The sequence below is a fragment of the Notechis scutatus genome, chromosome 1, assembly GCF_049901735.1.
Source record: "Notechis scutatus isolate UNSWTSFEM ecotype Mainland chromosome 1, rNotScu1.2, whole genome shotgun sequence".
Taxonomy (NCBI): Eukaryota; Metazoa; Chordata; class Lepidosauria; order Squamata; family Elapidae; genus Notechis; species Notechis scutatus.
Window position 1 is genome coordinate 338,726,303 of NC_142009.1, and position 14,305 is coordinate 338,740,607.

The 14,305-nt window shown below is 40.1% G+C and overlaps 1 protein-coding gene across 1 annotated transcript; it reads right to left on the bottom strand.

Moving 5' to 3' along the window:
• Positions 1-7,324: 7,324 nt before the first annotated feature.
• LOC148133604 (vomeronasal type-2 receptor 26-like) lies at positions 7,325-13,460 on the bottom strand. Its single transcript, XM_087951528.1, has 6 exons — positions 13,246-13,460; positions 12,293-12,584; positions 11,174-12,001; positions 9,618-9,836; positions 8,995-9,124; positions 7,325-8,229 (listed from the first exon to the last, which is right to left on the bottom strand). The coding sequence occupies exons 1-6, from the start codon at positions 13,458-13,460 to the stop codon at positions 7,325-7,327; spliced, it is 2,589 nt and encodes an 862-aa protein (XP_087807654.1).
• Positions 13,461-14,305: the final 845 nt, after the last annotated feature.

Genomic DNA, 14,305 nt, shown 5'->3' on the forward strand with positions numbered 1-14,305 from the left:
ACTGTAATACTTGTAATACTTTCCAATAGTTCCTTTGGCCCAAGATCTTGTTAACTGATAAATGAATGTTTGAAATAAATAAATAATTTCTATCAGAGCCACCGAAAATTCCACTGATTTTCTCTAGCTTGTTGTGAAAGGCTGCAGAATGCAGGGACAATGTTTGATCTACTGGGCCATGTTTAAGGAAGCATCTCAGATGGGGTCTCAGATGAATTGGTATGGGAGTTTGCAGGCATTTAATCAGGAACTGAAAACATTCATATGGGGAAATTCCGTTCTAAGCATCTGTGGACTGAGTCAAAAGCCCCAGAAATTACCTGCCATGACTGGACATTTGAGGTCCTCTTTCCAAGCCGCATGATGCTCGGTCGAACTCTGGATCCATACATTGCATGCAAAGCATGTGCCAGAGCATAAACAGCATTGTAGATATTGTAACTTTCTCCTTTCATGCTCCTTTCAAAAATGTAATTGGGCAGATTCTGCACATTCTCCTTTCCTGGACATTGTTTTTTTCCTTTGGAGGGATCTTTCCTGATTTATGGATCTTGCAGCCAAAGACATATTCCCACCATGGAAGGAGAAAGACATCTCCTTAAGGGTTCAAGAGGTCTAAAGACAGGAGGAAGTGAATTTTGAGACATCCCCAGAGTGGTCCCTAAAATGCAAGACCCCATATAAAAGTTTTATATATGCCAATGTGTATTCAGATTTCTCCACACCAAGTTTCCAATGGGAAGTGAAGATACAAACTTGTCTAAAGGATAATTTTTTGAATTTTTCAAAAAAATGTTCCACCCATATTACAGTGCTAATAACAGTTGAGTCTGCAAACATGATAAACAATTCTGCCTTAGACCAGGTAAGAACATTGAAAATAAACTTGTTCTGAGTGATTTCAAAATTATCCAATTCCAGCATTAGAGTGAAGGCCAGTCAGATTTCCTTCTCCTTGAGCATTGGAGACAGAGTTGAAATGAAACGTTCTCCCTTGTCATGTTCAGGGGCCAAAAGCCCAACCCAGTTCCACTGGAAATACAGGAGCAGCTGGACTAAACCCACATACTGAGTATATTCCTTGGGATTAATCTGGAAGAAGGAAGGATAAACTCTTCTCTCTCCCTGAGAAAACTCAAAGCCAACACTGAGCTGTAGAAAAAGAGATTCTTTTTTTCAAAGACAAAGTAAAAGCTTTCTGTTGACTTTCGTTGTTACCACTGTGTGGTTGATGGCCAACGCAGTCAGGCTTAATCAGGATTAATCTTCTTTCCTTTTTTGCCATTTTTATTGGTTGAGGTACATCGGAAGAAAAGAGAAGAAACCAACACCCTAATATAGAGAATAAATGGCACTAAAATGATGGTTACCCTTTAATAAAGAATAAAATAAGAATCACAAGCTCATTATATCCCCCACCCCAACAAAAAAACTACTTTTAGGTTCATCTCTGGCTTTTCTGTGTGCTTTTGATCTTTGTCCACTCCATACTGTATCCAAGAAAGTTCTTTGCCTGTGGGACCTTAAAGATGCTGAAGATGGAGGCCATCTGCCTTGAGGACTTGGCACTGAGACCACCAACGATGGAGAGCAGAGTGTCCTGAATATCACATTTGTAACCTGGAACCACTTGGCCTTGTGAGGTGAGCATGGAGAAGCTGTTTAAGAAAATATATCTCTCCCTCTGGAAATGGCCATAGATGTGGAAGCCAAAGGTGATGTTGGGGAGCATCATCTTCCTGATGAAGATTTTGAGAATTCCAGCCCATTTTAACAGCTTGCTAATTTATTGAGAAAAGCACAAAATGTGTACTACACCGGGACAGTGCAAATACTAAAAGAAGCATTTCTGAAAAAAGTGCCTGAGTTTGAAGCAAACAAACAAAAATTTATCTGCATGTTTCCCCTCCAGCTGAAAGTTACGTATTATGTAGATGACGAATCAATGTATTAAAGTCTAGGACAGGAGACTTTACAATGGTTCCCAGGGGAAAATTCCCACCAATAATGAGATCACCAGGCCTATAGTTGCTTTTCCTTAAGTGGACATAATCCCTGAACACACAAATGGTTTGGAGCCTCTTTGCTGTAGTTGGAGCCAGGAGCCAGAAGAGCAACAGCATCAACAGTAGCATGACTCCAGCCTGGTCATTCTTATCACCTTCCCTCCTAAAACAAAAACCAAGGTTTATACATAAACTGATTTGAAGGTTGCTCCTGAAATCTCACTGGAACTTTAGCAGATCAGACACCACATGTGCCACCTGGAGGTCCCCAGGACAAATGTATAGCAACCATGCTTCCTCTTTACCTGTGTTTGGGCCATGACCATAGAGGAAACAAAGGCATATGAGTCTCTTCAAACCAAGAAGGAAGCTCTTTTCAAGACTGACTAAGGTGTCACATTCTGTCCGCCAGCTGGTGAACTTGGGTGTATTTTTTAAAGTAAGTTTTATCCTGGAAGATCTTTGTGCCTAGAAATCCACAGGGAATATATGAAGAATGCCTGTTGTTCTGATAATTGCAGGGAAAAGCCACTGTCCTATCCCCTTTGCAACAGGTTCTCTTCATGCAACAGAATGGAAAACATGTTTGTGTCTCTTCTTCTAATTCACAGAGCAGATGGAGTCATGGTGGAAGTTGTGTAGTTGACCTGCATGGAAATGACCCCTGCACACAAGATTGATTTTGTCTTATGCCCTAGTTTGGTCAGATAACATGAGTGCTATTTTGGAATGGTAGAACAAGGCAGAAATGGAATTTGAGGAAGAATCTCAGGATATTAACTGCAATTTTTTTTGTAGGACTTGCAAATTTCTGTTGCTGCAGCTGAAGGGTAGGAATTGTCATCTGGGTGTTTCTTTTGGACTTTTGTGGTGCTGCTCCCCAAATTGCCAGGTCTGAAATTCTTTTCTTGAAGATTCATTCACAGGACCAGTTGGGATCATTTCTATTGTACTGCATCAGTATTCCTAAGAGGTCCTTAAAGTGGGCATGCATAAACGCAGTAGCGTGCCTACTGTTCCTGTCTTACTGTCCCCATTTATCTGTATTTATTTCCTTTGTTCTTGGTTATGTTCACACTTTTACTTGCTATCTTCTACATGTTTGACCAATAAATAAATAAACAAATAAAAAAACAAATGAACAAACTGTCTTGCTGCATGGCAACCTCCGTGTCTGAATTTCTGGAGGGCATTTAATAGTTGACTCTGGGGTTCTCCAGTGTTATGCTCTTGAGCAATGTCCATTTGCCATCCCTGGCACAGGCCTTAGAGGCATTTCAGCATGGCCTCCATCCTACTTGGCTCAACTCAAAACAGACCACTTCCAACCTGATCTGTGGAGGAGCTACCTTGGTCCCTTTTGTCCTGGCCAGATCATGGCCTGGTGACTTTTATGCTGCCCCTCCATGCAGGGAGGCCAGTCCACTCTTAGTGACTGATGGGGTTCCAAAGGAAACTGGGGATTATACCCCAGGCTCTGCTGCATGGTCCTTCTGAGTCCTCAGCCACTTCCTGGAATAGGAAAGCTACTGAGGCCTTGGATGGGATGCAATTGTCTTGAGCTCTGCTGAAGGAACATGAGGGATGAATCTGACTCAACATGAGCTAAAGCAGGGCTGTCAAACTCTATTTCATTGAGGGCCAGATTGTTGTTGCCCACAGGGGAGCCAGGGGGAGCATGGGTGTCTGGGTGAGCATGACCAGGGTGGATGTGGTCCCTCATGTTGTGGGGTGGGACCCGCTGATCCACTGGAGGAGGCTCATTGACCTTCTCAGGCCACACAGGGTGTCAACGGATTCCACAACCCAACCCCACTTCCCTGAGGGGATGCCTGGGCCCACTTGCCTTCTCTTCCTCCTCCTGGCTGCTGCTGCTGGGTCACTCTCCTTGCCCAGTCTGGTCATCCTGGGTTGGGGGGAGGGTTGGGGGACAGCGGGACTCCTACTGGAGGGGCTGCTACTGTTGGTGCCCCTGCTTGAAGATGAGGCAGGAGGTGAGGTGGGGGTGGCCTGGCTGTGGGGTTCCAAAGTACGATGGTGTAGGGCACGTAGGTCAGTTCTGGGGCTGGGCTCAGGCGAGGCAGAGTAGGGACGGGAGTCCCTGGTCTCCCTGCCTTTCCCATAAAGTGGGGCCATTGCGGTTGGGGCAGTGGGTGGGAGGCTCATCCCACGTGTCTGATGGAGCTGGAGGAAGAGGTTTGGACAGCACTGGCTGAGCCCTGTGGTGGCAGCAACAGTAACAAGTGGAAGCAGATGCATGGAGGGTGGCATGAAATTTGGCCTGAAAGGGGGCCACACAGCCACTTGCCCTGTCCCAGCTGAGATGGCCATGGGCAAGAAAAAGCAGATGGTGGGACAGAGTGGGCAGGTGAGTGGGCGGCCACCGGGTGCATTCAGCAGGCCTGATCACCTGCCTCACTCCCATGCCTCTATCTCTGCCTGCTGCTTGGAGGGCCGACCTGGCAGTCCCAGTACTTGGACCCACTTGCACAGCATGGGCTGCGGAGCCCCAGTGGGGTCCATTGGGTTGCAGCTCCTGCAAGACACCATTGGCTTCCATGCTCTCTCCACCTCCTATGTGCGCACCTCCTATGCGTTCCCATTCATTCCTGCGAGGGAAATTCTGAGCCTCACATTGATGAGGCAGCACTGCAGATCTTGATGGGTGGGAGGATTTAAACATGGCTATTTTTTTTTAAAAATTTTTTTTATAAAGCCTCAAGTTGGCTTCCATGCTCTCTCCACCTCCTATGTGCGCACCTCCTATGCGTTCCCATTCATTCCTCTGAGGGAAACTCTGAGCCTCACATTGATGAGGCAGCACTGCAGATCTTGATGGGTGGGAGGATTTAAACATGGCTATTTAAAAAAAAAAGAAATTTTATAAAGCCTCAAGTTTCTTTACATACACAAATTCATTGTTTCTATACATACACAAATACACTGATATCGAACCTAATCCTTTAAAACAATACCTTAAAAATAAACTAAATAAAATAAGGAACCAAATAAGAAAATTCCCTCCTTGAAATACTAAACACACCTTTTTTTTCAGTTTAACATTTTTGACTAGGTTATAAGATAAAACACAAAAGTAAATAGGAAGACACAGTAGAAGGGGGGAAGGGGGAGAGGAAATTGAGGAGAAATTGGGGAAAAGAAACAATGACTTCCAACTCCCTCTGTTGCAGTAAAAAAAAAGCATTAACATTAAACTACAACAATTTGTTTTCTTATAATAATATAAACTAGCCATTTCTAGAAAAACATCAGCCTAATCGGTAAAACCCAAAATCAACTTTTCATTTTTTTCCACTTTAAGTACAAAGTTCACAAGTGGTCTCCATCTGCAAACCAAGTACTTATATTCTCTGCTTTAACCAAAATAGTTGATTTAGCCCTTTCGGCCAACTTAATCAGCTTCTATCGCCATTCATATAATGTGAATGAAAATGTCCTTCCAGTTTTGTGTGTCAACATATATGAGATAAAAGTTCCAAATTTTTTCTCCAAGTTTCCAAACCCAAAACAAAAGTTTCTGGTTTCATTTTTATTTTTGTTTTAAGAATTTTCTGTATTATAATATCTTACTCCAAAATTTCGTTGCTTTATCACATGTCCACCATAAATGGTAGAAAGTTCCTTCTTTCTTTGACACTTCCAAAATTCCTTTGAAATACCCTTTTATACACTCTAGATAATTTATCCGGTGTTAAATAACAGCGATACATTATTTTATAAAATTTTTCTTTTAAGTTATAGTTTAGTGTAAATATAAAACCTTTCAACCACATATTTTTCCATTGTTCAAGCATCACATTGTATAGAAAATTCCTTGTTCTCTGAATCACACAATGTTTACATGTTCACTTTCCAAATTCAATTTCAATAACATTTTATAAATCTTAGCAATATTGACTCTGTTCTCCCCAATTTGGGTCTGAGCCTGGTGCTGAAGCCAATGATGGACGCCAGACACAAGGTGCAGGTTTTCTGATTGATTTTTATTGAATTGCTTTTAATTCAAGGAAAAGGGCTCCTGGTCAAAATGCCAAGAGCCAAGAACAAAGGATAGAGTAACTTTTATACATTTTCACTAAAGGAGAAGGTGGGACAAAGTGAGATAATAAAAAATATCATATAATAAACATTTTAGTAATAATTCTACAATTTGTTCCATTGGTCTCTAGCTGTCCCTATTCCCAAGTCTTAGCTAATGACTGGCCTAGGAGTTATCTAATACACATTTGATTTGCTGCAGGCCATCTCTATTCCTAACTATTAGCTGAGGTCTGCCAGTTGTCTAACTCATGTTACTTTTATCAGCTTTCTAATTAGCCAGGATTGTTACAAGATTTACACATGCATATTTCCTGTGGATAAGAATTATTTGTTCTTGCCAGACAGACTCCACAGTTACAGGGTTCCTGATTTACTTTCACATGTGTGTATGATCTTGCTTTATTTTAGCAGAAAACCCATCATCACTACCATGCAGTAAGATTTCCAATTCATTTTTAGCAAAATCAAACCCACAACTCTTTTTTATCCAATTTAAATCGTTTTTTCAGTTGTTGATAAGTAAAAGCAATGCCAAGCATAACTGTCTAATTCAAATTCTTCCGTCAATTTTAATGTAACTTCACCAGAGTTGAAAGATAATATGTTACCGTACGTCCATCTGTCTGGCTTCACTACCAATTCTTTTTTTAAAAAAGAAAAGCTTCTTGAGTGGGTGCGGACATCCAAAGAGGCAACTTTGTATAGAACCTTCTTTTATATTTATTCCAAACTCTTAGTATTGTACTTCTAGCAAAGTGATTATTAAAATCAAGCTTAACTGTATTCATACCATAAATAACTGTGCCATCCAAACCTTAATTCGTGGCCCTCTAATTCAGGTAGTCTCTTATTCTGGAGGTTCACCCACTCTTTTCACCAGGCCAGACAATATGACTCAAAATACAATTTCACGTCTGGTAAACCCACCCACCCCCCTTTTCCTTAGCATCTTGTCCTAGTTTATATGTAATTCTTGGTTTTTTCCTTTGCCATATAAATTTAGAAATATCTGAAATAAGAACTACATCTTTAATAACAAGTTTTCCATACATACAGGGCATTGGACCTCGCTAAGGACACTTTAAAAACACAAAAAACAAAAGACTGATCACAGGAATATTTTAAGCAGTTGCAGAACTTGATAAGGAATTCTTTTATGGACCAATTCCTCCTTCACGTCATCATTTATTAGAAATATTATCACATTTTAAATATGTCACAAAGATAAATACAAATGAGGCTAATCCTAGCATTAATTAGAAATTCTTGTTTCTTACTATATTTTCTTTACAATTAAGATGGGGCCTCAGTATTATAACATAACATTTGGGAAGAAAGATACAAACCAAGAGACCAGCCCCAGAAGCAAAGATGGAGAAGATCTCCACGGCTACCATAGACTTCCCTTTGGTGCTCAGGTAGGTAGGGAGGAAGGTGATCCAAACACTGCAAAAGACCAGCATGCTAAAAGTAATGAACTTGGCCTCATTAAAACTATCAGGCAATTTCCTAGCTAGAAATGCCACTGTGAAACTGACAAGAGCCAAAAGTCCTAGGTAAGAGAGGACAGCATAAAACATGACAGTTGAGCCTTGCTTACATTCCAAGATGATCTCTCCAAACAAGGAGTGGAAGTCCAAGTTAAGAAATGGGGGAGAGGTTCCCAGCCAAGTGGCACAAAGAAGGGCTTGGACCAGGGGACAGGCTATGATAATGGAGTTGGACAGTGGTTTTCCTAAGAGTTTCCTTGTCTTGTTCCCTGGCTTGGTGGCCATGAAGGCCAGAACCACCATGACAGTCTTTGCCAACACAGAGGAAACTGCAAGAGAAAAGAGAATAGCAAAGGCAGATTGTTGGAAGAGACAGGTGAGCTTCCCTGGTTGACCAATAAAGAGGAAGGAGCAGAGGAAACAGAGCAGAAGGGAGACTAGGAGGATGTAGCTGAGACCTCGGTTGTTGGCTTTGACAATCGGTGTGTCATGATGTTTATAGAAAATCAGCAGGACTGCACAAGTGATCCCAGATAGTAAAACAGCAAGAAAAACTAATATGTATCCCAGGGTGTCTTGGTAAGCAAGGAAGTGGATCTTCTTGGCAAAGCATTGGTCCTTGTCCTTGTTGGGAAATTGGTCTTCTGGGCAGGATTCACAATGAACTGCATCTGAAATCAAAATTCTTTGTCTTTTGATATGCATATTTCCTTTCTGCTATTGACTTATCTACAAAGGGATTAAATAAAGAACCCACTGTGCAATTTTTGTGGCATCTAAAAGAGCATATCCTTCATTTATGATGATACTGATTAACCAGTGATGAGGATTTGTTCAATTCCATCTATCCATTCAATGTGCACTTCCATGGGTAATGAGGCTTTCTGGTTGAGATCACTGCCTCTTTTATCTCTCACTTTATATTGGAACCAACAGAAGAATGACAAATCTGTTATCTAAGAATGCTGCTATTTTAATTCAGTGTATAATATCCGTGCCTTAACCTCTCTGCTTTGTACTTCAAATTTGTTCATTCAGACTTTTTTGATCCTCCTCTATCAAAGCGGTATAGATAGATGGATCTCCTTTTTCTCTGGCAGGTCTATTTCCTCAGAGGTTGATAGAGCTGATGGAAGAAGCATGAACTAAATGATAAAAATTAAACCTTTGGATCACACACCACACTACCTCAGGAAAACATTGGAAGTTAGTTTTCCCAATTGGATGTTAGAGTGGAAATGCATGTTGGGGATTCATAAATTCTGCCCTCAATCTATCCTAATAGCAATTGCTGAGGATTAGGAAAAGTGTCCTCTGTGGTAGGGCACTATGAATGGACATCAATCTCATCACAAATGAAAACAAGAAAAAAATAGATTGACTTAATGAATGTCTTCCTTTGATTCTGGAGGTTTAAGGTTTAAAGTCTGGTCTACCTGTCTGATTAGAAAAGGTCCCTTCTGGACAAGCGTCACACTGGTAGCAGCAAACTTGCTTGCCCTCAGGAACTCTTCTCCTTTCTCCTGCCTGGCACCTCTTCCTGCCACACCTGGCAAAGGGGATGGTCTGAAAGAGAAATACCAATGAATTATTTAATTGGTTCCCACATTCCTATTTCTATGCTCTCTCTTAACAAATCTCTTCTAAACAAATTGTTCACTATTGTCTATCAAAAACCAGGAACAGCTGCTAGGGGATACAGGCCAGTGAAACTCCCAATCGACCAACAAATGCTGGAGATTGGAACTGGGGTTTCATCCTGCAAAGGAAGGCTTGTGACTGAACCACAGCATTTCTAAAAGAAAGAACTATGAGGATGCAACTGAGCAGAAATGGTCCATGGAAATCACTGATTTTTGCTGTAATTGCATTCTGCGTTTCAAACAGAAATTGTTCCCTTTGTGGAATGACACAAATCAGACCTCAGATGTGTTACATGAAAAGCAGATTTGTCACGAAATGACTGCCATGATTTCTGACTCAATTGAGTTAGAAGGATGTTTGGCATTTCAGGAAGAGAATGAATCTTTGCCAGAATTTACATTTCCTTGCAGCTCACCTTTGTGGCCCAGACAATTCCATCAGACTTAATGGTGAAATCCTGGCCTGGGGGAGCCTCAGGATTTACTTGCCCAATTTTCATGGCGACAAAAGATTGATTGGGTAGGAAAAGCCAATTGAGAAGGTCATAATGAGCAGATCCCAGTCCATCTTCTGAGAAGGAGACTTCATCTCCAGCACTGTTGTTGAACTGCACATTGCCCAAATAGGGTAGAATCTGAAATAAATGTGATCTTTAGAAATAGGAGTATTTGGTTAGAGCTACAGTTATGGCTTCTATCAGAACATGGTGACAATTTTGAGAAGATGAATTTATGTCTGAAAAGCTAGAGGATTCTCTTGGTGGAGAATTGAGGAATCTGGAGTAACACCAAGTATTTACTCTGAAACTACAAAAAAAAAAAAAATCTTTATCAATGGTCATTTGTATCATGGTTTCTTTAAATAAAGCTTTACCAGAATAAGCACATATGAAAAATTTCAGTGCCACATTCCAAAATTAATCATGTGCTTTTCCTCCTGAGATATTTGATTACATGTAGTTTTAAATATTTACTTTATCCCAAGGTCTTGTAACTGATCAATTCACTGTGGCAACGATTAAATGATTTGTATGGCAACAGAGTACAATTCCTTTGATTTTTTTCTATCTGAGAATCGAACAGAGCAGAATGCAGGAACCATGTTTGATGAAATGGAGTCAAGGAAAAGGAAGTGCTTGCCCTAATTTGTCAATTCACTGTTCAGAGAAGTTTAATGTTTATCCAGTAATGCAGAAAAGTCTGATGGGTTTGAAACCCAGGCAAAGATTGAAGCCTTTCAGGACTTTATGAAGGTCTTTCTTCTTTTTTCTTATTTTTGTAATAACTTTTATTAATGTTCTATTCATTACATTTCATAGTGCTTAATAAATGAGTTTTCTGGGTATTTAATTTGCTTAACAATACAGATTCCATTCTTACTCTCCAACCACTGGTAAAATAAGTTCCATGTCTGATCATATTCTGTGTCTTCTTTCTGTTTAATTTTAAATGTAAGTCTATCCATTCCTGCAGAATCTAGAATCTTCTTAACTATCTCTTCCTCTTGCAGTCTTTCTTCATCTTTCCAATGTTGTACAAAAATAATTCTCACTGCTGTTAAGACATGTGATACTAAATACAAACTTTTCTGATCAAATTGTTCTGGTATCATCCCTAATAAAAATAGTTCAGCTATAAAATCTACATGTTTCCCTATTATCTTTTCGAGCCATCTGTGTATTTTTGCCCAGGATTTTTTTTTATTTTATCACAAGGCCACCACACATGATAAAATAAGCCCATCTTTTGACTACATTTCCAACATTAGCTAGACATACTTTTAAACATTTTAACAAACCTTCACTTCTATTTTCCCCTCTCTCTAACCTCTTCCAACAAAACATTATTCTTAACTCATATTTTTCTAATAATTGCTTTTAATATGCATTGATATGATAACATGCGGATATTGAATCAGTAACTGAAGAAATGCATATGGGAATGTTCCTCTCTGAGAAACCACAGAAATTACCTGCCATGATTGGATATTTGGGTTCCTCTTTCTAAACCTCATCACGGTTGGTCGGGCTCTGGATCCAAACATTGCATGTAATGCATGTGCCACAGCATAAATGGCATTGTAGATATTGTAACTTTCACCTGTCATTCTTGTTTCAAAAATGTAATTGGGCAGATTATGCACATTCTCCTTTCCTGTACATTGTTTTTCCCCCTTTGGAGGGATCTCTCCTGATTTATGGATCTTGCAGCCAAAAACCAATTCCCACCATAGAGGGAGAAAGACATCTCCTTGGGGGTTCAAAGGGTCTAAAGACAGAACAAAATGATTGAATTCTGAGACATCCCCAGTGTGGTCTCTGAAATGCAAGACTCCATGGAAAGACTTTATAAATAATATTGTGTGTTTAGATTCCTCTACACTAAGTTTCCAATGGGAGGTTAAGATCCAAACATTCTGAAATGTTGTCTTGCTTGATTTAAACAAAATTGCCTGTACACTTAAACTACAATCATAGTCTCCAAAAAGAAGAATCACTTCAGTTTTTGACCAAGTCTTGAAACTGAGAATTAATGTTTTCATTATAATCTCAAGATCATGTGATTTCAACTTTTCAGAGAAGGCCAGGCAGATCTCCTTCTCCTGGAGCATTGGGGTCAGAGTTGAGATGAAATGTTCTCCCCTCTCATCTTCAGGGGCCATAAGACCAACCCAGTTCCACCGGAAATGCAGGAGGAGCTGGACTAAACCCACATATTGAGAAGATTCTTTAGGATTAATCCGGAAGAAGGAAGGATAAACTCTTCTCTCTCCCTGAGAGAACTCAAAGCCAACACCAAGCTGGAGAAAATGAAATTATTTTTTCAAAAACAAAGTAAAAGTTGACATTCACTTTAGGGATCACCAGTTACACATTTTTATTGGTTGAGGTATGTTGGAAGACAAGAGAAACAAACTAACAATCAGATTCAGAGAGTAAACGGCACTAAAATGATGGCCACTTTTTAATAAAGAATTAACTAAGGGTCACATGTTCATGATATGCCTCCCCCCAAAAACCCTTCCTCTCTGCTTTTGAGTAACCTTCTGATCTCTGTCTACTCCATACTGTATCCAAGAGAGCTCTCTTACCTGTGAGACCTTAAAGATGCTGAAGATGGAATCCATCTGCCTTGAGGATTTGGGATTGAGGCCACCAATGATGGAGAACAGAGTGCCCTTCCAGCCACATTTGTAACCTGGAACCACTTGGCCTTGTGAGGAGAGCATGGAGAGGCTGTTTAAGGAAATAACTATCTCCTTCTGGCAATGGCCATAGATGTGGAAGCCAAGGGTGATGTTGGGGAGTAGAAGAAAATCCTTATTGACCTGGGAGACAGCAAACATAAATGCAAGGATCTGCTGGTAGTTACTGGGGATGAGTCTATAGTGCGAAAAATACAGGGAATATTACAGTTAAGGTTGTTTGCTTGTAGAGTTTGCTTCAGTGTTTGGTTTGGTGCAGCAACATCCAAATTGGGTTTGGGGTTATTTTTTAGGATCTTTCTCAGCTAAACTTGAATGCTGCCATTCTATAATGGAAGAAGAAGAGTGGGGAGAGTTGGTACAAGTAACCCTTTTGATGTAACCTGAATATCTTAAGCCTTGTATTGAATCTGTATAACTTGCACACGATATATGACTGCAGCCAGATGCCTGGAACCTTGTCACCTCTTGGAGAGATAGCAAGAGGAGAAGTGACCAGAAAAATTCCAGCTCTGAGAGGAACTTCCTGAAAACCTTTTCTAAGATACGTTCCCAGAAAAGGGGGGAGGGGGATTAACATGTGGTTCTTTGGTTGACTAAATCCACATTCATTTATCTCTTCCTGTATGCCTGGAGGTATCTTAGACTCTGCTTTGGCTAGTATCAGGATTATTCCTTTCAATAAAGAATTTCTTTTGAAGTACCTAGCTTTCAGAAGTTCAGAATTGTGGCTTATTTTAGGAGCTTGCTATTTTACTGAGAAAAGGAGATGTATATTACACTAAGACAGTGCAGAATGCTAGAAGAAGTATTTTTGAAAAGGTCCAGCTGAAACGTACCCATTACCTAAAAGAAGATTTGATGTCTTAAATTCAGGGACAGTAGAATCAAAACTGCCTTCCAAGGGCAAATTTCCACCAATAATATGATCACCAGGCCTATAGTAGCATTCCTCTAATGGGATATAATCCCTGAACACACACATGGTTTGTAGCCTCTTTGCTGTAGTTGGAGCCAGGAGCCAGAAGAGCATCAGCATCAACCATAGCATCATTCCTACCTGGTCATTCTTGTCAACTTCCCTCTTGGGACAGAAATAAAAGTTTAGGTAGAAACTGATTTGAAAGTTGAACTTGAATTTTCACTAGAGCTTTAGCAGATCAGACACCACCTATACCACCTGGATGGCCACATAACAAATTTACAGTTAAGATGCTTCCTCTTACCTGTGTTTGGGCTGTGATTATCAAGGAAACAAAGACATGTGAGTCTCTTCAAACCCAGGAGTGAGCTTTTTGCAAGACAGGCTAAGGTCTCATCTTTTACCCCCATCTGGAGAACTCAGACATGTTTTTATAGCTTGGAAGTTTTTGTATCTAGAAATCTACAGGGGATACACTAACAATTACTGTACTTCTGATGATTGCAAGAAAAAGCAAGTTTCTGTCCTTGTAACAATAGCTTCTCATACACCCAATTGGGAGAAAAAAAGCATTCTTGTGTTTCTTGTCATGTCCAGAGCAGATGGAGTCATGGTGAAGTTGTGAATTTGACCTCCATGAACCAATATTTGACTGGCTGTCACAGAGAGAGAATAGTCTGTCAACCTCTTCTCTAAAGCACCTGAAGGCAGGAAGAGAAGTAATGGATTGAACCTTATCAAGGAGTGATCCAACTAGAACAAAGGAGAAATTTACCGACAAGACAATTGATAGAATAGAATAGAATAGAATAGAATAGAATAGAATAGAATAGAATAGAATAGAATAGAATAGAACAGAGGAAGGAGCGGAGAGGAGACAATTTTATTTATTTATTTATTTGTTTGTTTTTTGTTTATTTGTTTATTTTTGTCAATTGTTTACAAGATAATAGGTATCAGTAAAAACATAGTTTTGA